Source organism: Myotis yumanensis, unplaced genomic scaffold (genome assembly GCF_028538775.1).
Source record: "Myotis yumanensis isolate MYYU_CA2020_CCGP unplaced genomic scaffold, mMyoYum1.0.hap1 SCAF_17, whole genome shotgun sequence".
NCBI lineage: Eukaryota > Metazoa > Chordata > Mammalia > Chiroptera > Vespertilionidae > Myotis > Myotis yumanensis.
The window spans coordinates 16265769-16285531 of record NW_027223768.1 but is presented as its reverse complement, the minus strand read 5'-3'; the positions used below and the strand labels follow the sequence as shown (position 1 = coordinate 16285531).

At 57.8% G+C, this 19763-nt stretch overlaps 2 protein-coding genes across 10 annotated transcripts in view; one reads left to right on the top strand and one right to left on the bottom strand.

Moving 5' to 3' along the window:
* The window catches only part of ARHGEF11 (Rho guanine nucleotide exchange factor 11), an 84200-nt gene extending 76231 nt beyond the window's left edge, over positions 1-7969 (top strand). For all 3 annotated transcript variants that reach the window (XM_070396386.1, XM_070396385.1, XM_070396384.1), the window contains 9 exons: positions 733-823; positions 1500-1625; positions 2065-2126; positions 3039-3257; positions 3577-3939; positions 5015-5110; positions 5894-6114; positions 6285-6474; positions 6703-7969. In XM_070396386.1, the coding sequence (XP_070252487.1) occupies positions 733-823; positions 1500-1625; positions 2065-2126; positions 3039-3257; positions 3577-3939; positions 5015-5110; positions 5894-6114; positions 6285-6474; positions 6703-6761 (1427 nt within the window). In that variant the 3' untranslated portion in view covers positions 6762-7969. The remainder of the gene's footprint in view (positions 1-732; positions 824-1499; positions 1626-2064; positions 2127-3038; positions 3258-3576; positions 3940-5014; positions 5111-5893; positions 6115-6284; positions 6475-6702) is intronic.
* Positions 24-18615, bottom strand: LRRC71 (leucine rich repeat containing 71). Of its 7 annotated transcripts, none has more exons than XM_070396393.1 (15): positions 18299-18613; positions 15998-16147; positions 15563-15688; positions 15405-15480; positions 15150-15227; positions 13773-13841; positions 13420-13579; positions 13267-13350; positions 13104-13193; positions 12207-12377; positions 11925-12018; positions 11496-11584; positions 10321-10435; positions 9842-9966; positions 24-1338 (listed from the first exon to the last, which is right to left on the bottom strand). In XM_070396393.1, the coding sequence occupies exons 1-15, from the start codon at positions 18456-18458 to the stop codon at positions 1330-1332; spliced, it is 1596 nt and encodes a 531-aa protein (XP_070252494.1). In that variant the 5' UTR covers positions 18459-18613; the 3' UTR covers positions 24-1329. The 7 variants fall into 7 exon arrangements, with proteins under 7 accessions (XP_070252494.1, XP_070252488.1, XP_070252489.1 ...); XM_070396387.1 differs by lacking the exon at positions 24-1338 and adding an exon at positions 7023-9715; XM_070396388.1 differs by lacking the exon at positions 24-1338 and adding an exon at positions 7023-9715 and having other exon boundaries at positions 10321-10432.
* Between the last annotated feature and the right edge of the window lie 1148 nt (positions 18616-19763).

The following is a 19763-nucleotide window of genomic DNA, read 5'->3' as shown; positions in this document are numbered from 1 at the left end:
GTGCTGTGAGCAGACGTCCCCGCCGGCCTGGGCCCCAGGGCCACGATCACGGTTACTGATGTGCAATGAGCACTGGGTGATGCAGGGCCAGTCTGGGGCCTACGGGAGTTATGGGTCCACCTGCGTTCCTTTCCTCCTGTCTTGACCCATCTAAGGAGGATGTGATCCAAAATGGGGTCGGATGATGGGTTGGATGGAGGACCAGGAGGGGCTGTGAGCACCCAGATGGGCTAAGGATGTGTAGGCAGGATTGGGAAGAATAGGATTGGGCAGAGAGGAGTAGGACAAGCCTTCCTGCTGCAGGAGGGGCAGGAAGAACCGAAGCCCCACAGTAGAGTCGAGTCCAGTGGACAGACGTTTCCGTGAGAAGCGGCATGTGCACAGGGATGGGCTCTGGCAGCCACACACTCAGGCTCGCTTTCCTCATCCCTGACAGGGATCAAAGGCCTGGTGGGCATGAAAAGTTTTATAAACCCAAGCACCACACACATCAGCCTGTGTTGTTAGGAAAGCAGGAGTGTAATGGGTGGCCATGGAAGGTGCCATTAGGGGTTCCAGAGTCGCCTTTGTCCCTTGTAGGTCCCAAGTGGTTCTGATGACCCAGGTCTGTCTGACGCTGCATCCTTCATCCATGTTGAGGGTCAGGGCTTTGAGTCGCACTCTGGCTCCCTGGCCCAGGCTGGAGTCGGGCCTCTGCTACCCCCAACACCATGCCTTCTCGTTTCCTCACAGATAAGCGGGCCTTCTTCATCATCTGCACCTCCGAGTTGGGCCCACCCCAGATCTATGAGCTGGTGGCATTGACGTCCTCAGACAAGAACACGTGAGAATTGATTCAAGGGTCCCTTATCACTGCTGTCCCTTAGGGACCAGGATGGTGTGTGTGAGGACAGTGAGGCCAAGGATGGGCCCAGAGCAGTCGGAGGGCAGGCATTGGGCAGGGAAGGTGGAGATAGACAGACATCGAGACGCTTGTAGGACCCTCCCTGCCCTGTGAGCAGTGGGAGGGCGAGGGAGTTCCCAGCAGTCTCCCAGCCACTTGGCTCTTCTTTCCTTTCTCTGGCTCCATCCCCTTTCTGCTGGGGTTGGCTTCCCTTCCCAACGGAGTGTTTTAAAGTCACAGGTTCTTCTTCGATATTTGCCTTCAGGGCCCTCATCCCCACCCCCTGACTAGGCAGCTGGAGGTGGTGCGCACAGTAGGAGGAGACAGGTTGAGTCAGGCAGTTTCTCAGTTTCAGGTTTTCATCTGTAAATGTGTTATTGAGGGTTTTCTTGAGAGAGAACAGGTACAGGATGCTCAGCACGGAGTATAACAGGGTTGGTGTTCAGTCATTGAAGCTGCAATAGAGGACTGTGTGGGGCGGTGGGGACCTGCGGGCCCAGGGTCCCGGGGAGGGTGTGGAAAAGGCTTCAAGGCTCTGGGCAGGGTTTCAGGTGAGATACTGTGTGCCTGGATCTGGTTCCCTTCACCAGTCCTCTCTACTCCTGTCGAGCTACAGGTGGATGGAACTCCTAGAAGAGGCTGTGCGGAATGCCACCAGGCACCCAGGAGCTGCCCCGACACCTGTCCTTCCTCCACCCCCAGGCCCTCAGGAGTCAGCCCACCAGAGCCCCAGGTCCAGCAGGTACTTAGCCCTCCAGGCCCCTTGCTTACCCGCCCCACACCCCTTGTTTTCTGCTGTTCTTCAGCCTTCACCCTGGGGATGGTCAGCCTCAGCAGGCAGGTGGTAGCAGGCAGACAGAGGGACGGTCCCACACTCTGCCCTCCCTCCCGGTGTGCTGTCCCCAACAGCCCCGCATGGCTGTAATAGAGACTGCACCTAAAGCAGGGCGGGGAGGTAGAATCGGGACCCGGAGAGGCTTGGCCAGCACCCACCCTCCTCTCCGGGCTGCCAGTCAGACAGCAGGTGCTGAAACCGAGCACCTTCCTCCTTGATCCCTGCGCCCTCATTGCCCATTCTCACTCTGGAGGCCAGGGTGGAATTTCATGACCTCTGGACTCCTGGGTGGCGGAGAGCCAGCATTCCGGCAGGTGATCGCTTGCCTGCCCGTTTCTCCCTTCAGGGTAGGTCTGGATGACTCAGAAGTATTTCAGAGGGAACCAGAACCAGAGGTGCTCCCTGGAGGTAAGTCCCCTGGATGGTCTTTGTGGGAGACAACCCCAGTCCATTTTTTGCAGGCACAGGTAGGAAGGTGGTCAGGGGTGGGGTGGGGTGATGGAAGGGATCCATCAGGGGAATAGAGGGAGGAAGAAAGAGCCTGGACGAGGAAGGAAAACAGACTTAAGGGAGTGTAGACTAGCTCACCTGAACAGAGATTGTGGCCCTGGCTCACGGTGATAGGCACTGAGCAGTGGAGGGAGAGAGGGATTTGGGGGTCCAGGACCCCCTGCTTCCCCCACCAGGGGTTACTAGTGGAGAACGAGATGCAGGCAGAAGCTATGTGTCAGGGAGTGCATTGTGAGGGGTCGTCAGGAGGAGTGGGAGCTCAAAGGGCTGAAGACAATTACTGGAATGAAATGGGCAGAGGCAAGAGGGCCCCAAACAATTCTCATTGATAGTTTGTATGTGAATTAGTTTAGGGTCTTGAGTTTAGAGAGAAATCTCCCTGGGTAGGCAACCTGGCTGTGTCTCTTAAAATGCTTTTCCTCCTAATGTCCACACCTCCTTCAAGTCTTACCTTTGCACCAATACGCCTTCTTTGACCCTCTGTTTAGTACTGTGGCCAGCACTCCTGATCCTCCATACCCTGCTCTTGTTTTCCTTCTTTCCTATAGTACTTCTCACCTTCTGATTTATTTCAGTGATTTGTTTATTTTATTATTCCTCTGTGTCCCTGCACTTGAATTAGACAGAGATCTTTATTTACTGATGTATGCCAAGAGCCGGGACAGTGCCCAGCCATAGTGGGTGCTCAGTACACATTGTAGAATGAATCACCCAATGTTCCCAGCCCCTTAAATCCAAAGCTAGGCATGGGATCAACCCCCACATGCCTTCCCTCTCTCCCTGCCTTACACTGACCTTCTACCACCACAGGTACTGGGCCCCAACAGGGGGTCACAGGGAAGCACTCGGTCCTGCTGGAGGACCTCAAGCATGAGGGCAGCATGGAGGCCACGGAGCTGGGTGCCCTGCCTCACCCTTCCGCATCCCTGGATGGAGAGAACAGAGGTGGCAGGACCAGAGACCCCATCGTCCTGCCCCTCCCAGGCCCTCTGTTCATGGAAGGACTTGCCGATGCAGCCCTAGAAGATGGTGAGTGCCTCATGGGCCCTGCCATCGGCCCCCGTACCCCAGTAGCATGAGCAGTGTGAACTGGCAGCTGTCTGCACCCTCCGCCTGCCTGAAGATTCTCCCTGGTTTGAGGCAGGATGATGCCGAGACACAGTTGTCACTCCCATAAACCCAGCCCCGCTAGCTGGCCAGAGGCCTCCAGCTCCACCGGGTGCCTGAGGAGCCAGGTTCACTGACTTGGCGGTGGGAGGGGAGTTAGCCACCCTCCTGCCACCCCTGCTCTCTTCCTGCTGCTGGCTGGGTCCTGTGCCAGGGAAGCCACCTCCCTGTTTCCCTCCAGTGGAGATCCTGCGGCACCTGATCCTGCGGGGCCGGCTGCCAAGTCACCCCAGGGAACCACAGGCTGCTGGGGAGCCCGAGGACGACCTGACACCTACACCTTCTGTCGTCAGCATCACCTCTCACCCCTGGGACCCAGGCTCCCCCGGACGAGCTCCCACTGAGGGTGAAGGGGAGAACACCCAGCTCCCAGGGCCAGAGGGGGGCCAGCCAGAGCAGGAGGATGTGGCTCTCTGTTCTCTGGAACACCTGCCTCCAAGGACAAGAAATTCTGGGATCTGGGAGCCTCCTGAGCTAGACAGGAGTCCAGAGGAAGAGGCTTCAAGCACAGAGGCAACAGGAAGTTACAAAGTTGTGAGAAAAGGTAAGATAAATTGGGGCCCACTGGGGAGACAAACGCCCGATTTTGCTAGGGTAGAGGCGAGTCTTCCAAAGGCTGCTTCCTTCCCCACCTTATTCTGGAAGCCACACGTGTGCAGGGCTCACCCTGGGTCCTCGGGGAAGGAGACGTGCTGATAGCGTGCAGAGGGCAAAGGCTTTGCGGTCAGACAGCCCAGAGCCAAAGCCCCAGCTCCATCACTTCATGTCTGTGTGACATTAGAGCACACTCGGAACCATCCCTGAACCTCCTCTGTAATATGAGGCTAGTGCCTCGTACCTGGCACTGATCAGCCGTCAGTAAGAGTCTCTGCTAGTGTCCCACTCGTCTGCCAGGCCTAAGGAAAAGGTGAGGCTCTTTTCAGAGCGTCAGGCCTGCAGAGACAAGGACTTCTGCTTGCAGCCAGTCCCTTCAGATGGCAGAGATGAAGGCACTGGCATTGTGGGGGTGGAGAAGCGCTGAACTAGAGGTTGAGCTGAGAGAGGGGCCTTCGGACAAGTTGGGGAAGATGCTCGGAGAGGAAGGGGTGTGGGAGTGAAGGAGGTGGCAGGGAGGGCACCCAGCTGTGGATATGGTGGACGCTTTAAGACAAGCAAAGCTGAGCCTGCCAGGATGGTGCTCAGGACGGATTTGGCCAGAGCAGTGAGCCCTGGCAGGGGAGGGGTCAGCGGGAGAGGGAAGCCTGGTGGAGGAGAGCAGCAGGCCAGAGTGCCCCTGAGGAGTGGGATGGGATTCCCGTCAGTGCCAGGAGTTCCTGATCCTCCCCTCGTGCTCAGCTCTGCCTCCCTTTCCAGGACATTTATTACTCATCTGCTCAAGGTCTGCCCTCTCTCCTGGGTTTCTGGGAACTGACCTTCCTTCTCTCTCCTTTGGTGAATTGGTGGGAAAGTTCTCCGCAGCTCCCTGGGGGAGAGTCACGTGTGAGCTTGTGTTCACTGTGTTCTTCCCTTTTTCTTTCTCTCCACCCCTACTTCCTCCTCCTCTCCTTCCCTTCCCTTCCCTTCTGGTTTCTGCTCTCCCTGTGGTGGCGGTGGCGGTGGCGGTGGCGGTGGCGGTGCAGCTGAGGTGGCAGGCAGTAAGGCTGTCCCTGCTCTACCAGAGGGTGGCCAGTCAGAGGCTGAGCCACCTGAAGTGGAAGGCGGAGCCAAGGCTACGGGTAATGAACCCCTCCTGGGAGCCAGAGACAGCCACGCTGAGTGTGGGGCCCAGAGGGCAGAGCCGGGCCCTGGGCCACAGACAGGGACAGGCCTTGTGCCACCCCCTTGTCGAGAGCTGCCCAGGCGTCTTGCAGAGCAGGAGGGTGAGCCGCTGTGCTGTCCTGTGGGTGGGAAGCCTGGCCCGGTGCCCAGTGTCCTTCCCCGAGAGCCTGACGGCGAGCCACTTCTTGCCCACACCAGCCACTGCTCCAGTGTCACGGGGGACATAGGCTTACGTGCCCTCCACAGTTCCTTGGCGTCAACCTATGCCTACTGCCCGGGCAGGGACCCTCTGCGTCCTTCCTCCGCCTGCCTGGCCCCCAATGCTGAGTGGAGGTATCTCCAGGATTGTGAAGTGAATGGCCGATGGGCAGGGTCAAGGAGGCTACTGCCCATGGCTTTTCACAAGTTCCTAAACCAGCCACCACCTCCTTACCCTTCCTTCTAGGGATGGGAGCCCTTCCCCATTTCCCAGATGAAACACAACCCTGCCACTCTGCCTTAACTGTCACACTGAGTGTCTTCCCCGGGGATGGGACACGCTCAGCAGAATTGCCATCCAGAGGCTCTGTGGAGGAGCGCTCCGGGCGCGCAGTAGGCGGCAGGAGGTGGAGTGCTCTGAGCTCATTGTAGGACGGTCTCCTTGGCCCAGTCAGGCAGCAGGGCGAGCGCCCAGGGAGAGAAGGTGGCTTCCACTTGCTCTGCACTTGCCTTCTAATCTCTCGCTCTCGCCATGGGGACAGGGAACTGTTTCTATGTCAGCATGCCAGCAGGACCCCCCGACTCCAGCACCGACCTCTCTCAGCCCAACGGCCTCCCTGCCTGGCGGACCGAGCCGCAGCCTCGGGGAGGCAATGGAGAGCCGAGGCGCCCCAGCTGCTCGCCCCCCAGCCTGGCCGTCAAGGACGTGAGCGTAATCTTCCAAACCATTGAGCAACTCACCCTCAAGCTCAACAGGCTCAAGGTGAGGGGACTGGGGCTCAGGCCCTCAAGGCAGTAGGAGCAGCCTGTTTTCAGTCGTGTGGGAGGCTTGGACTGGTGATGTGTCCATGGGAGCCCTAGCTCTTGGCCTGCCCAGGGCTCCCCTCGGTGCACCCAGGGACCTTCTGAACCGGACCCTCCCCACTCTTCCAGGACATGGAGCTGGCCTACAGGGAGCTGCTCAGGTCCCTCGGGGGCGAGTCCTCTGGCGGCACCACGCCTGTGGGCAGTTTCCACACAGAAGCGGCAAAGTGGGCAGATTGCTCCCTGTCCCCTCCAGTGAAGGATCCCCCGCCCCCTGACTCCTGGGACAGCCACGAACTGGGGCCCTGCCCCGAGGACAGTGAGTGAAGCTGATTTCCTCTTCGTACCAGCCCCAGGGGAAGAAGCGTCCGCTAGTGAGCACACGCTGCCACGCAGTGTGAGGCGAAAAGGGGTTCTGGGGGGGTCTCATTGCTCCCTGAGTACAGGTAATTCCCCCAGTTCTTACGAGCTTGAGGACTTTCCGGGCAAAACATGAGAGAGGGGTCATCTCAGGCCAGTTCCTCAGTCATCACTGCATCCTCCACAGGCACCAGAAGCCCCCAGGAAGACAGCGTGGCAGATGCAGCCACACCCCGAGGATTGTAGCTGTGCACACCACCGGTCCTCTGCACCCCACTCCTCGCTCAGGATGGCCTAGGGCAGGGCGCGGGGTGGGGATACCCAGCCTCCTCCCGTGGTAGAAAGAGGCAGTTCAGGAGACGGATCTACCAGGGCAGACCCGCATGTTGCTTGGGAGTCCAGTTTGTGTCTTGCTCATCCTCACCCGAGGATATTTTCCATTGATTTTTTTTTTTTTTTTTTTTAAGAGAAAGTGGAAAAGAGGGTCAGGGAGAGAGACACTGAGTGGTTGCCTCTCGCTGGCACCCTGACCAGAGGCTGGGGATCAAACCTGCAACCCGGGTGACCGGGACGCCAACACTAACCACTGAGCAACACCGGCCAGGGCCAGTTTCAGGGTCTTTTCCCCTCCCTCAGGCCACCGGTCCTGTGCATGCTGGCTGCATCTTTAAGGCCCCCTTGTCCCACATATGCGTGTCCACTGGTGCGCGTGGGTACCTCAGGCATGCGAGGGAATGGGGAAGGCTTCTGTGTAAATGCACTTTCTTCCCCTTCCTTCCCCCCAGAGTCCCAAGGCTCAGGGGGGTGCCTCCACCTCCCCTCTCCATCACTTGGATTCCTATAAATATGTATGTATTGTACGTGCATCTTTGCTGTTGTAAATAACTTGGACCTTTCTGTTCCTGGCGTGCTGGAGGCAGCCACAGAGCCACTGCCAAGGGGAGAGGAGGTGCAGCTCCTAGTTCTCGCCCAGCTCCTGGATCAGGGCCTGAAGGTTGAGCCAGTCCCTTGTGGGCCCACCTAGCGCAGGAGTCCGGTCTCCGCGGCTCAGGGCCAAGCTACACCCTCCCCACTGGACTTCCCGTCTTCAGGGGACTTCTTACCCCACCTGTGTCCACCCTTTCCCTACAGAAAACCGGTGTATCAGGTACGGAGCTAAAAACTGGGTGGGCCCCAGAGTAGGGGGTTTAAATGCTGGAGTCCCTAAGTTCACCCAGGACCACCCCAGGAGCCACTGCAACATTGGCCCGTTACCATGTCCATGGCACTCCCCACTGACTCACAGAATATACACACTGTGCTAGGTGTATATATACATATATAAATATATATATAATATATAAAATACAGATATGGAAATGACTGTTCTGCTGTTAAAATAATGTATACTCTTATTTTCTTCCTTTCATGATTAAGATTTTTTTTTAAGAAAAGTTAAATATTCTTCAACTGTCGTGGTGTGTGTGTGTTTCTTGGAACTGCTATGATAAAAGGTACTGTGGTTGTTCCCCCTGCGGCTGGATAGAGGGACAGAAGGACGTCCCCCCTCACCCGACATCCAGTCCCAGACCCAGCTCTTGCCATATTCTCTCCCGAGCTCCAATGTGTGCTCACTGAAGTACAGTTGGGCAAACTAAATTACACAGCCCCATGGCCAAAACACAAAAAGACACTTCACCCACTTAAACACACACAGGAGCGGTGGATCCTAAGTCACGAGACCTCCTGAGCTGCCCTCAGTGAGCGTCAGGGCTTTAAAGGCAAACATGTAGGGGAGGGGCATCTCAGCCTGCACCCCCTGCAGGCTCTGCACCCCCAAGCCAGCCACGACTGACACAACCACATCCTCTGACTAACCATCCAAATCTTCACTATCTCTTTGCCTTCACTGTTGGCCTTAGAGACAAATTCTCTTTCAGTCCTAATATCCTCCCTCCTAACTTATCACGATTCCAGGTGCTGACCTCGTGAGCTTATGGTCTAGTTGGGCATGAGAATTAGTGCACAGTCATTGGTGCTTAAGTGCGAATAAGAATGGGCCGGAAAGGTTCACAGAAGCTTTACCTTAGAGCAGCGGTTCTCAACCTGTGGGTCACGACCATCGGAAAACACATAGAGCATATCAGATATTTACATTACGATTCATAACAGTAGCAACATTACAGTTATGAAGTAGCAACGAAAATAATTTTATGGTTGGGGGTCACCACAACATGAACTGTATTAAAGGGTCGAGGCATTAGGAAGGTTACTGCCTTAGAAGGATTCAGGTAGGAACAACTGGAGAAGCTGAGGGGACTAGTCCTCGCCAGGCACCTGTAATTGCTCGTGTTCTCGTGTTGGGAATCTAACGCTGCCCAGGGCTGAGCAGGTGGTCAGAGGCCGAGAAGCCTGGAGAGCCACTGAGCTTCACCAAGAGCGTTCTCGGCAGGGAGAGCACATCTCTGTCGAGGCAACAGAGTGAGGGGATGTGGACCAAATTAACTGCCCAGAGGGGAAGGAGGGACACTTCCCTGGAAGCTCCCTGTAAAGTGGCTCTTGGCTCCCAGGAGCCAGCCCTGTGCGCTCTCCGCCTTGTCAGTAGGTCCTGAGGGAGCCACACTGATGGGCCCCCAGCTCTCCTGACTCCTCTGGCCCCGCACCATTTGGGTGTCCTGGTTTAGGATTGCAGACATCTGTAGGTGCAGGTGCTCTAGGAGCACAGGAGAGAGTGGCTGTGGCCTGAGCAAGCAAGAACTAGGCCCTCAGGAGGCAGGAGAGCAAGACCCGGCAAACTGCAGCGATTCAGCCATTCCTGGCCGTTACATGAACAGACTCAAGAGTCCAAATGTTCCAAGTATTTCCAGAACAAAGTTTTTAGACAATTTCAAGGGGAAAGTACAAGTGGCCTTTGTTACTGATCTGAGATCTCACCTAGGGAGGTCAGCCCACACCTGGGCAGGAGATGCTTCTGTGGCCAGAGCCTGTGAGCGGGAGGTGGGGTGGGGGCCTAGGTGGCGGAAGCCATGGCCTCCTCCTCTCTGTGCTTGGCCTTACTGATGGGGTCCCTTGGCAGCATCAGTTCCTGCATCATGATGTACATGGGGCTTTGCGGGGAGAAGTTGTTTTTCTGAAGGAGGAAAAGGAAGGCCGACGGCTGACAAAAGGGATGGAAATGAGTTTTCTGGGAGAAAGGTCTTCTGGTCAGGATGGGTGAGGGGCTGCGGGACGTGGACAAAAGGGAGAGTGAGTATGTGCTAATCTCACAGCAAGACAGACGGAGGGCACGTGGTGGTAAAAAGAACTAGGAACTAGAGAAGCGGCGCAGGGCAGCGAAGGGGACTCACCGCCAGAGACAGCCAGAGCAGCCCCACGGGGCCCTTGGCCGCACTCTTGGAGGACTTGGAGAACTGCACCTGGTACCGCACCACATTGAGGAAGCCCTCCAGCCCCACCTCGGTGATGCGGTTTCCTGGTGGAAGGAGCCGAAAGTGCCTCTTACACCACCACCCTCAGGGGACACCCTTCACAGCCTCACTCCACCGCTAGCTCCCAGCTCGCCAGCTCTGACTCCTCTGCCTTCCCTCAGCCTTTTTCTTTTTCCCACCCCTACTTCTCTCTCTCACTCCCTTCAATTGCCCGACCCAGAAGCTGACTTCCTCTCACTCAAAAGGGCCTCCGACATCATGATGGTGTCTCTCCAACCGAGGAGAACCAGGTTCTGCTGGGGGGGGGGGGGGGGGGGGGGCAGGGGGGCGCACCCTTAGGGCAGTATGGGCCTCGAGTAGCCTTGGGACAGGAGGGCAGGGCTGGTTGGCACACTTACGGAGGAGGTTGAGGTGCAAAAGGACCTTGTTCCCAAGCAAGAAAACTTTCCCATCTCGGTGTTCCACGGGCTCCAAGAGAGGGTTGACCATCTCCGTAGCTTCAACAATCAGCTGCTAAAGTAGAATAGTAATTGCAGCAAAGGAGAGGCTGGTCAACAGGTCACTCATTCATTCAACACACGTTTTGAGGGCTGGCTATAGTGCAGGCTCTGTCCTAGGTGCTGGGGATACAGAAATAAATATGCCCATATCCTCAAGAAGCAACGGGGTGTAGGAGGCAGAAAGTGAAATGATAGAATGGTCTGCGTGCATGACAAGTGGCAGAGGTCAGCGCAGGGTACTGCAGGAGCACAGAGGAGGGGCACTAGCCCAGTCTCCTAGCAGAGGTGGCCTGTGAGCTGAAGTCTGAATGGTACCCAGTAGATACCAGATGAAGATGAGAGGAAAGGTGTTCCAGGCAAAGAAAGCAGGTGGTCAAAGGCCCGAAACAGTACATGGCACACGGGTTTTCCCGTTTCCTAAGGGCTAGCGCGGGCGCCAAGGGCAGTGATGGGAGGGACTGGTGAAGAGAGGAGGAGAAGAACACGCCATAGTCCTGGGGAGAAACAGCAGCCTGGACAAGACGGGACAACCGAGTGCGAGGCACCTCACCCCCTTCTCTGCCTGACCGTTCTCTTTTGCAAGGTCTTGCCTCAGATGCCAGAGAGGACTCCTAAGAGGGAAGGTCTCCTGATAGCCAGAGACAACCTCTCGGAGAAGACGGCTGGCAGGAGGGAGCTATGGGTGACCGTCCGGGAAGCAAGGAACAAATTGGTCCTAGTGGGAGGGAAAGGGAGACTCCAGGGCAAGGAGGGTCTGAGGAGCCTCACACAGTGGGGCAACAGCATGACTATAGACGCCCTGTGCCCAGGGCAGCTGTCCCAGTGAACGTGGAGGTGGTGATGGTCAGTCAATGGCCTTTTGGGAAGCAAACTGATATGAGACAGGATCAAAGTGTGAGCTCCTAATGAGCAAGGAAAAAGCGGGGGAGGGGGCTCCTCAAGCCTGAAGGGAGGGGCATCCTGTTGTGCCCCTGCAAGCCCAGGCTGGGACGGGGGGTGTCATGTGGAAGTGGCCGCTGCCACAGTACAGGGCGTGCCGCCCCCACCCCCACCACACCCCCGCCGGAGCCCACCTCTGACTCCAGGAGGATGCTGCGCTTCTCCTTGCTCCCGGTCTTCTGCCCTTTCCCCCTGCTTGGCTTCTGCTCGGGGATGGTCACCTCTGGGGCAGGAAGAGGGTCAGAACGCACAGTGCAGACCTGTTACCACCCAGAGTCCCCAGAGAGAAGGGCTGGGCCAGGAAGGCGACTCCTCAAACTGGGTTTGGGTGCAACAGAAGCGGAGTTTGAGGGGTTCTCTTCTCAGGGCAAGGCCCTCTTCCCTGGGGTTGGGCCCAGGGAAGCGAGCTGCAGTGGTCAGGATAAGGGACTGGGTAGGGCTTTCCACACCATCTCCTGGAAGGAAACGGACTAGAAAGGGATGTGCCCAGAAGACCAGCGCGTGCCTCCTGCACCCTGCCCACTGCTCCTTCCTCCACACCAAGAAGGGGTACCGGCACTTACTCCCCTTGCTTGTCTTTGTGGCGTCTTCCTTCTTTAGGTTTCCTTGTATGGGTGACTGCCCAGACCCCGACTTCTCCTCTTTCTTCACCACTTCCTGTGAAGGATGTAAGAAGACAAATTTAAGTCCTCCCTCCTGAGGGGTGGGGAACCGGCTGGGAGGAGGCCAGTGTTGGAACCCTGGGCCTGAAGCCTTCTTGCCTCCCGCTCCCCCTGTGTACCGTGAGGTGTCCTCGCTGCTGCTCTCAAGATTGCCCAAGGCCCTCCTGCCCGCAGCACACCTACCCCTGCCTTCTCCTTTTTCTTGATCAGGCCCTTCAGGGTCTTTGCTGTCTGCGTCTTGTCCGTCTTGTCTATCAGCGCGACACTGCTGACTCCCACCAGCTGATTCCTCTCCCGTTCTGCTTTGGATTCCCCATGTCCTGCTTTGGATTCCCCATGTCGAGAAGAGGAAGGCTGTGCCCACAAACAGGAGGGAATGGAGGCAGAAGCCAGTGCGCCTTCCCCAGCAGGGGGAGGGGGAAGCCTTGTGCCTGGGTGGCGGTCCAACAGGCAGCACCCCCCTCCCCGCCCCAGCTGCCTGCCTAGATGTTAAAATGGTGCTGGGACTTCTGGGGATGGTGGTGCTGATGGGGAGAAATGGCAGAGGGACCCTGGGGTGGGGGTGGGGGCAGAGGCTCAGACTCTCATATTGTTCCCTGTGTTTTACACACATTTAATCCTCTCGACAATCCTGTGAGTAACATGCCAAGGTCACACGGGATTTCAAGTTCGAACAGTCTAAATTTACTCCTTTCTCTTTCTTTTTTTAATTAAAAAAAAAAAATCCTCACCCGAGGATATGTTTTTATTGATTTGAGAGAGAGGAAGGGAGTGAGAGAAACATCGATGTGAGAGAAGCATCCATCAGCTCCCTACTGCACCCACCATGACCGGGAATCGAGCCCATGACCTTTAGGTGTAGGGGAAGATGCTCCAACCAACTGAGCCACACTGGCCAGGGCTTCTCCTTTCTTTTAACCAATACATTCTGCCCATGGAGGGATTCTGCAGGGACAGCCCAAACGTTTGTGAGGCCAGTGCAGAAGCTGGGCAGGGGACAGTCAGGACAGAAGACGAACTGGGACAGGGCCAGCTTGCTGAGAAACAGCCGGCCGAGGAAGAGGCTGAGGCACAGCTCACCGACCGCAAGTGCTCCTGGGCCCCCTTTCCCAGCAGGAGGCGCCGGCGCTCCACCACCTCGGTGTGTGTCAGCTCGAAGGGCTGCAGGACCTGGGCCGAGGCACAGCTGTCAGACCCTGTGAGCCTGACCCACTCCTCCAGCCCGCCCAGCTGGCACACTCACCTCGGCCAGCTTCAGGCCGCCTTTGTCCTCAATGCGGTTGTGGGCCAGGGACAGCCAGAGCAGGGAGCGGTTCAGCCGGAGGCCCTGAGGGTGGGGAGGGGCGTGAGCCAACAGACCGCGGGCTCAGGGGGTCCCTCCCTCCTGTGCACGCACATCCGCGATGTAGCCCGCGCCCTCGTCTCCGATGTGGTTGAAGCCCAGGTTGAGCGAGACCAGGGTCCGGTTGCAGGTGTGCAGCGTGGACAGAGCCTGGCCCAGGAGCTTCGCCCCGTAGTCATCGATGTTGTTGTTCCGCAGAGACAAGTGCATGATCCTGGACAGAGGAAGGGGACCGGTCACTGGAAACGCCGGGGCCTGGGGGCATGAGGAGGGTCATCGGGTCTGAAGTCTGTGGGGCAGGACTTGAAGGTGCCTGGGGAGGGGCAGGAGGGGCAAGGAAGGGTGGGGACTAGGCTGGCTTGGAATGGGGGCAGGCCCAGAGAAGGGGTGGTGGGAAGGGGACTCACGTGCTGTCCAGTCCCATGAGCTTGTGATAGGACTGCTCGGGCAGTGGGTTCCCCTCCAGAGACACCTTCCTGAGGGTGGGGCTGATCTGAGAACCAGGGGGCACCCCTGAGGCCAGTGAAGGAAGGGACAGAGGAAGTGTGGGGCTCTGAGGAGCAGCTTGAAGACAGAGTTAAAGGATGGATCCCAAAAGAGGAAATTATATGAGAACTAAATTATATTTAATCCTCCAGACTAAAAATCCAGAAGTGTGGCCACGGGAAGGGTCCACTCCCCAGAATTAGCGACCTATGGTGAGGTGGCCTCTGGAATGACCCCGAGGACCCCCACTCCCTAGTGTCTATGCCCTTGTGTAACCCCCTTCCCTGGAGTGTGGCTGGACCTAGTGTCTCACACCTGATGAATGGGATGTGGCAGAAGTGATGGGATGTCACTTCCAAGGTCAGCTTACAAAAAGACCGTGGCTTCCACCTTGGGTGCCCTCTGGCACCCTCTGGCTCCCCGTGAGCTGCCAGGTGGTGAGGGCACTCAGACGGCCTACGAGGGGCTCAGGTGTGGACACGCCGCAACCTATCAACAGCCACCGAGTGAGCTCGGAAGCAGATGCTCCAAACCCAGGTGCGATGACTGCAGCCCCAGCCAACAGCTTTACTGCAACCTCGCGAACACCCTGAGCCGGCAGCACCCACTGACCTGCATCCCGATTCATTTCACAGAGACTGTGAGAGGTTTGTTGTTTTACGCCCTAAATCCAGAGGTGATCTGTTTCACAGCAATAAATAACTAACGTACGTCCGATCCACAGGCAGTGCTTCTCCGACGGTGCTGAGAGGACGGAGGACTTGTCCCAGTCACAACACAAATTGAACTAATGGCTAAAAATGTCTCTATTTTAAAGTTTCCTCCCATGGGGTAGCACTCCCTCTCTGCTCCCACTCCCTCTCCCCATGAACCGCTCTTTCACCCCCAGTCCCCACCTGCTGCAGCATCTGTTCCTACATCCTTCCCCCTCCCTCCCTGGACTGCCAGGTCCTGGAGGGCGAGAACCAGCCCTTAGTACGGCGTCAGGCCCCAGGCATCCGGGAAGGAGAAAACCCTCCCGGGAGAGAGTGGTGGTAGGGCTGATGGAGAGGAGAGGGCTGAGGCCCCGAAGGCCAGGCTCTCCAGGCACTGGTAGAGGCAGAAAAGGGACTCTGCTCCTAGTCAGATGGGAGCTTCAAAACTCAACGGCTATCAGCTCACGCTGCTTCCACAGCGACGCCAGCCCAGGCCCATAGCAGCTGGGACTTGCCATTCCCCTCTCCAAATGGCTCCCTCTGACCACCGACCGGGCCTGGCTGCCAGGCACTGGGCCTCCCCGCCGGCCGATCCCCTCTGACCTGAGAGTGGATGAGCAGAGAGGTAGCAGGGCGATGAACGTGGCCAGGGTCTTATCCGTCAGCCCCACCTTCCAAAAGCTGTTGGTGCACGGCCAGGAGCACAGCTGGAGCATCGCCTCCTTCCCACACATCCTCCCTGCCACACCCTCCTCACCCCCCACCTCCCCACCCATCCTCCCCAGGATCTTCCCGTCTCTTCAGTTCTCTCCCCTGAGCCATCCCCCACATTGCCCCCCACCCCCCATGTCCCCTCACTTGATAGCCTGCAGCTGGCTGAGGGGGGGCAGGCATTTAGCGAAGATGCCCAGGATCCGCTCCTCAACCTTCCAGCCTAGGAAGGGAGAGAGAGAAGGTGCCTCAGGCCTCGGGGAGGGGCTGGTGGGGGGCTGGGAGGGCGGTGGGGGAGGGGCCACCTCGGATGTAGATTTCCTTCACCGTCTTGTCCTCGGGCTCCAGTTCCACCTGGATTGTGGGCCGGAAGAACACGTACTTGCTCTCCATGCTGTTGAGGCTGCAGGAACCTGACAGGCGCTGGTCGTCTAGCAGGAAGAGGTGCCAGGAGACAGTGAGGGGCGGGGCAGCCCAAGGAGGGGGCGGGAGGAAGGTTTGGGAGATGCTGGCCTGGCCGCCGCTGCTGGGGCCAGGCTGGGGTCTGCCGGGTTTGGAGAGGGACTCCCCTACACTCCCACCTGCCCCCTGAAGCCACCCCCCCCCCACTTACACCCACCCTGCCCTGCGCCCCCCCCCCCCCCCCCCCCCCCCCCCCCCGCCATTCAGCCCTCCGCGCAACGGGAGGCTGGGGATGGATGAGGTGGCCCGGCGGGCACCCCAGCTCCACTGTCACTCACCGACGATGGGCTTTTCCGACACAGAGGAGGAAGGGAGGAAGGTCGGGTGCGGCCGGGGCCGGGTGACCACTTTGGGGAAGTCCGAGTAGCCCAGGCGGGTGCAGAGCTCCGCGAAGTCGGTCTCCAGGGACCCGGTGCACTGGTACTCCTCTGCGGGAGGGAGGGCAGCCGGCTTGGCCTCAGGGTGGGTGGGCCCCCCTCTGAGGTGGATGGTCTTACAGGCATTTTAAAATGTCAGCCCCACGCTGAAAACAGCGGGAAATCAAGACGTGGGAGAAGGACTATAGGGAGTGGAAACGTGCTGGCTTCTCCTCCCACCCCGTCAGTCAGGCGCTTCCACTGGCTCCCAGCTCCCTGCCCCCACCCCAGGGTGTCCCCAGCCCAGCCAGGCCTGATGGAGCAAAAGAAGGAACGACCTCTTCACTCCCCTCCCAACCCACAGACCCCGAGGTCCAGCAGAGCTGCAGCTTTTATGTATTTAGCAAACATTTGTACGAAACTCCTTTCCCTCGCTGCTCAAAAGCTTTAGAAATATTAAGTCATTCAGACAGATGCCCACCTCATCCCACTACTCATACCTGAGGCGCTGAGTCCCCAGGGCCCCTGCTTTTTCCTGCTCCAGGAAGAAGTGGTTCCCAGAGAGGCGGGGGGGGGGGGGGGGGTCCCTTGGCAAATGGGAGAACCTGCCAGCTCCTCCTCCTTTAAGATCTCTGATATGGCCCTGGCTGGTCTGGCTCAGTGGATAGAGTGTCGGCCTGCGGACTGGGGGGTCCCGGGTTCGGTTCCGGTCAAGGGCATGTACCTTGGTTGCGGGCACATCCCCAGTGGGAGGTGTGCAGGAGGCAGCTGATCGGTGTTTCTCTCTCATGGATGTTTCTAACTCTCTATCCCTCTCCCTTCCTCTCTGTAAAAAATAAATAAAATTTTTTTTTTTTAAAAAAAGATCTTAATAGTGGGTCCTCCCTCAGACACTCTTCCTTCGGGCTTTCCTATCTCCATCTGCCTCCTCAATCCAGAAACCTGGGAATCATTCTTGCTATGTTCCTTTCTCTCCACCCCATCTAGTACACCAATTCTTATTATTTCTGCCTCCGAAGTAGTTCTCCCAGGGGCCTAACCCCTTCTCCCTCATATCCCATTCCAACCACCACAGTCTCTCACCTGGACTCTTGAAATATCTCATAACCCATCTCCCCGCCTCCGTTCTCTCCCCTTCCACTCCATTTTCCATACAGAGTGGGGCGCGTGTGTGTGTTTAATGGCACGGGGGTTTGTCCTGTCTCTCCTGGAAAATGCTCTTTCTCCAGCTCTCATCATTCCCTCCCCTTAGCCACCAGCACTGACAAGGAGATGGCACCTGACCGAGGTCTCCTAACCTTTCTCAGCGTGCTTTATGGGGAGTCCAGGAACAGCAAGTTCCTGCCCCTCTCGGGTGGCAAAGCTGTGGCTGTGAATCAAGAAGCCTTCCAATAAATCCCCCCTTGTGGACCATTAGCTTAGGCTGGGGTTCTACCATTTGCAACACACAGAGCCACACTCCTACCTAGGCTTTTCTCGTGATTTTCTTACCACAGAGAATGTAAATTCCATGCACGCAGGACTGTGCCCATCTTCCTTTTTGTGTTGCATCTGGCTGAAGAGCAGGCACCGTCTGGTAGCCCCCCGCCCCCCACCCCGGGTCCTCTTACCCTCCCTGGTCCTTCTTTTCTCATACATCATATCAGATCTTATTGTCTTTGTCAGCATCGCAGAGTGTGGGTTCCATAAGATCAATTCAGTTCAAACATCTGCCAAGCTGAGGTTCAAGGACTGTGGTGTGAGTCAAACTGGGATTCACAGTCCAAGGTGGAGCAGCGGGCTCGGCACACAGTGGGTGTGCAATGCATGCTTGTTGAATGAACAGGTGAGTTTGCCATCGACAAAACACGTTTTCACCATCAGCTCCTTGTTCCTCGCTCAATAGACAGGGCATGACTCACATTTCCATACGGCAGGGAAGAACCGTGCCCACGGCCACACACTTGATGGTGACCACGAATAACACTCCTGCATGTGCCAGGAGCTGGTACATTCACACACTGGACTTCAGCCGGTGGAGCCCTTTCCCTACAGCACTTCTTGGCACCAGACATTCTATTATTATTTCCTGGATCACCTGCCTCACCCGCCCAGCACTCCAGGTCAGTGCCTGGCCCAGCAGCGCACCATCCAGCCTGGCTAACGGGAGCCGCAGAGGCTGGTGGCGGCACACAGAGCCTCGAGGCCTCAAGGCCCGACCCCCCAACGCCGCCGCCAGCCTACCAGGGTTTTTGGGCTCCTCCTCGCCCACCGGCAGCAGCACGATCGGAGGCTTCTCCTTGGCCGCACGATCCCCCTTCTTGGTCACCGTGCCCGACGACTTCTGGATCCCGGGACGCGGGGCCCTGGGGGAGGCTCCCTGCGCGCTCGCCTCGCCAGACATGTCGGTGCCGTCCGCAGCGACTCTGGGGACCCTCCCGGGGGCGAGGAAGCAGGTGTGGACACGCCGGCTCGGGGGTCTCTATTCCGCATCCACCAGCCAGGCGTGTCCGCAGGGGCGGCGGGCGGCGGCGTAGCTTCCGCGTCCCTCTCTCTCCACGGGCAACGACGCCGACCGGCTGGGCTGCCGCGGAAAGGGGGCAACCGCAGAGCGCACGCGGCACGCGGCCGCCAGGGGGCGCCGCCGACTCACAGCAGGGAGGGGCGGAACCGAAGGTGGGGGTGCGGCAGGACTTGGACGGCAGAGATCCAGGGGGCAGGTGGGCCCTAGAGGATCCGGCCCTGCGAAATCTTTGGGGAGGGAGCGAGCCAAGGTTCCCCCACGACCCAGGCAGAGCCGGGGTGGAGGGGACAGGGCTAGACGAGGCCAGAACGAGGGGGGTGGGGCGAAGGTGGAAAAGGCCCAGAGAGACCCCCGGTGAGCTGGTGTGGAGCTGGGTTCCTTTCTCCACAGCATCTATTTGCCCTCCTCTGGGTCTGGGAACTTAGCTGATCTGCTGATGAGTTAATGCGTCTGGTAATGCTTTTTAGAAATCTTGAATTCTAAGTGCTCAGGCAGTCCAGACCCTGCTGGACCCTCGTTTGAGTATATCCTCTCCCGTCTGCCTTCCTGCCTCCAGCCTCTCCCACCCCATCAGTTCCGCTGCCCCAGGGCCACTCCCAGCCCTTCCCACCTTTCAGCCCCGTGCAGTTCCCCTGGAGAAGTGCCCGTCTTTGGGGAAGGCTCCCACCTGTGCAGTCTACTAACTCTCAGAACGTGCCATCTCCCCTCTATCTGAGCACTTACCATAGTGTGACTGATACTTTTAATTCACTCAGCCACTCCGCCTTTTAGGGAACATTTATTGAGTGCCTACTATGTGCCAAGGGGAACCAATGTCGCACATAAACACAGGGAACTTACAGACTGGTGGGAGAAGCAGAAGTTCATCCAAGAATCACATAAAGAAACAACACATTACAGAGGTGCCTGGTGCCCTGCAGGCCTTCTGCAGGCACCGGGTGAATGCATGCAGCTGTCACTAGTGCTATGAGAGAGGTGCTTCCCAGAGGAGGGGGTGTGAAGGACAAATGGAGGCTAACAGGTGAGTGGGGGAGAAGAGCATTCCAGATGTGTGAGGTCCCTGTGGCAGCAAGAAGTGTGGCCGACAGGAGGACCTAGAAGCCAGAGTTACTGAGGCAGAGTGACAGCGAACACAGTTCAGGGCGAGGCTGAAGGCACAGGAGGAGGCCAGCAGAGCCTTTGCTT

What these genes read in the sequence shown, in the direction of transcription:
- LRRC71 (XM_070396387.1), bottom strand. Translation starts at nt 18,458, where the DNA reads ATGTCTGGCGAGGCGAGCGCGCAGGGAGCCTCCCCCAGGGCCCCGCGT. An exon ending in AGAAAAAGGAGAAGGCAGGG is followed by an intron (nt 12,019 to 12,206) that starts GTAGGTGTGCTG and finishes CATCCTTCACAG; the next exon opens with GAAGTGGTGAAGAAAGAGGA. An exon ending in TGCTCTGGCTGTCTCTGGCG is followed by an intron (nt 9,716 to 9,841) that starts GTGAGTCCCCTT and finishes CACGTCCCGCAG; the next exon opens with CCCCTCACCCATCCTGACCA.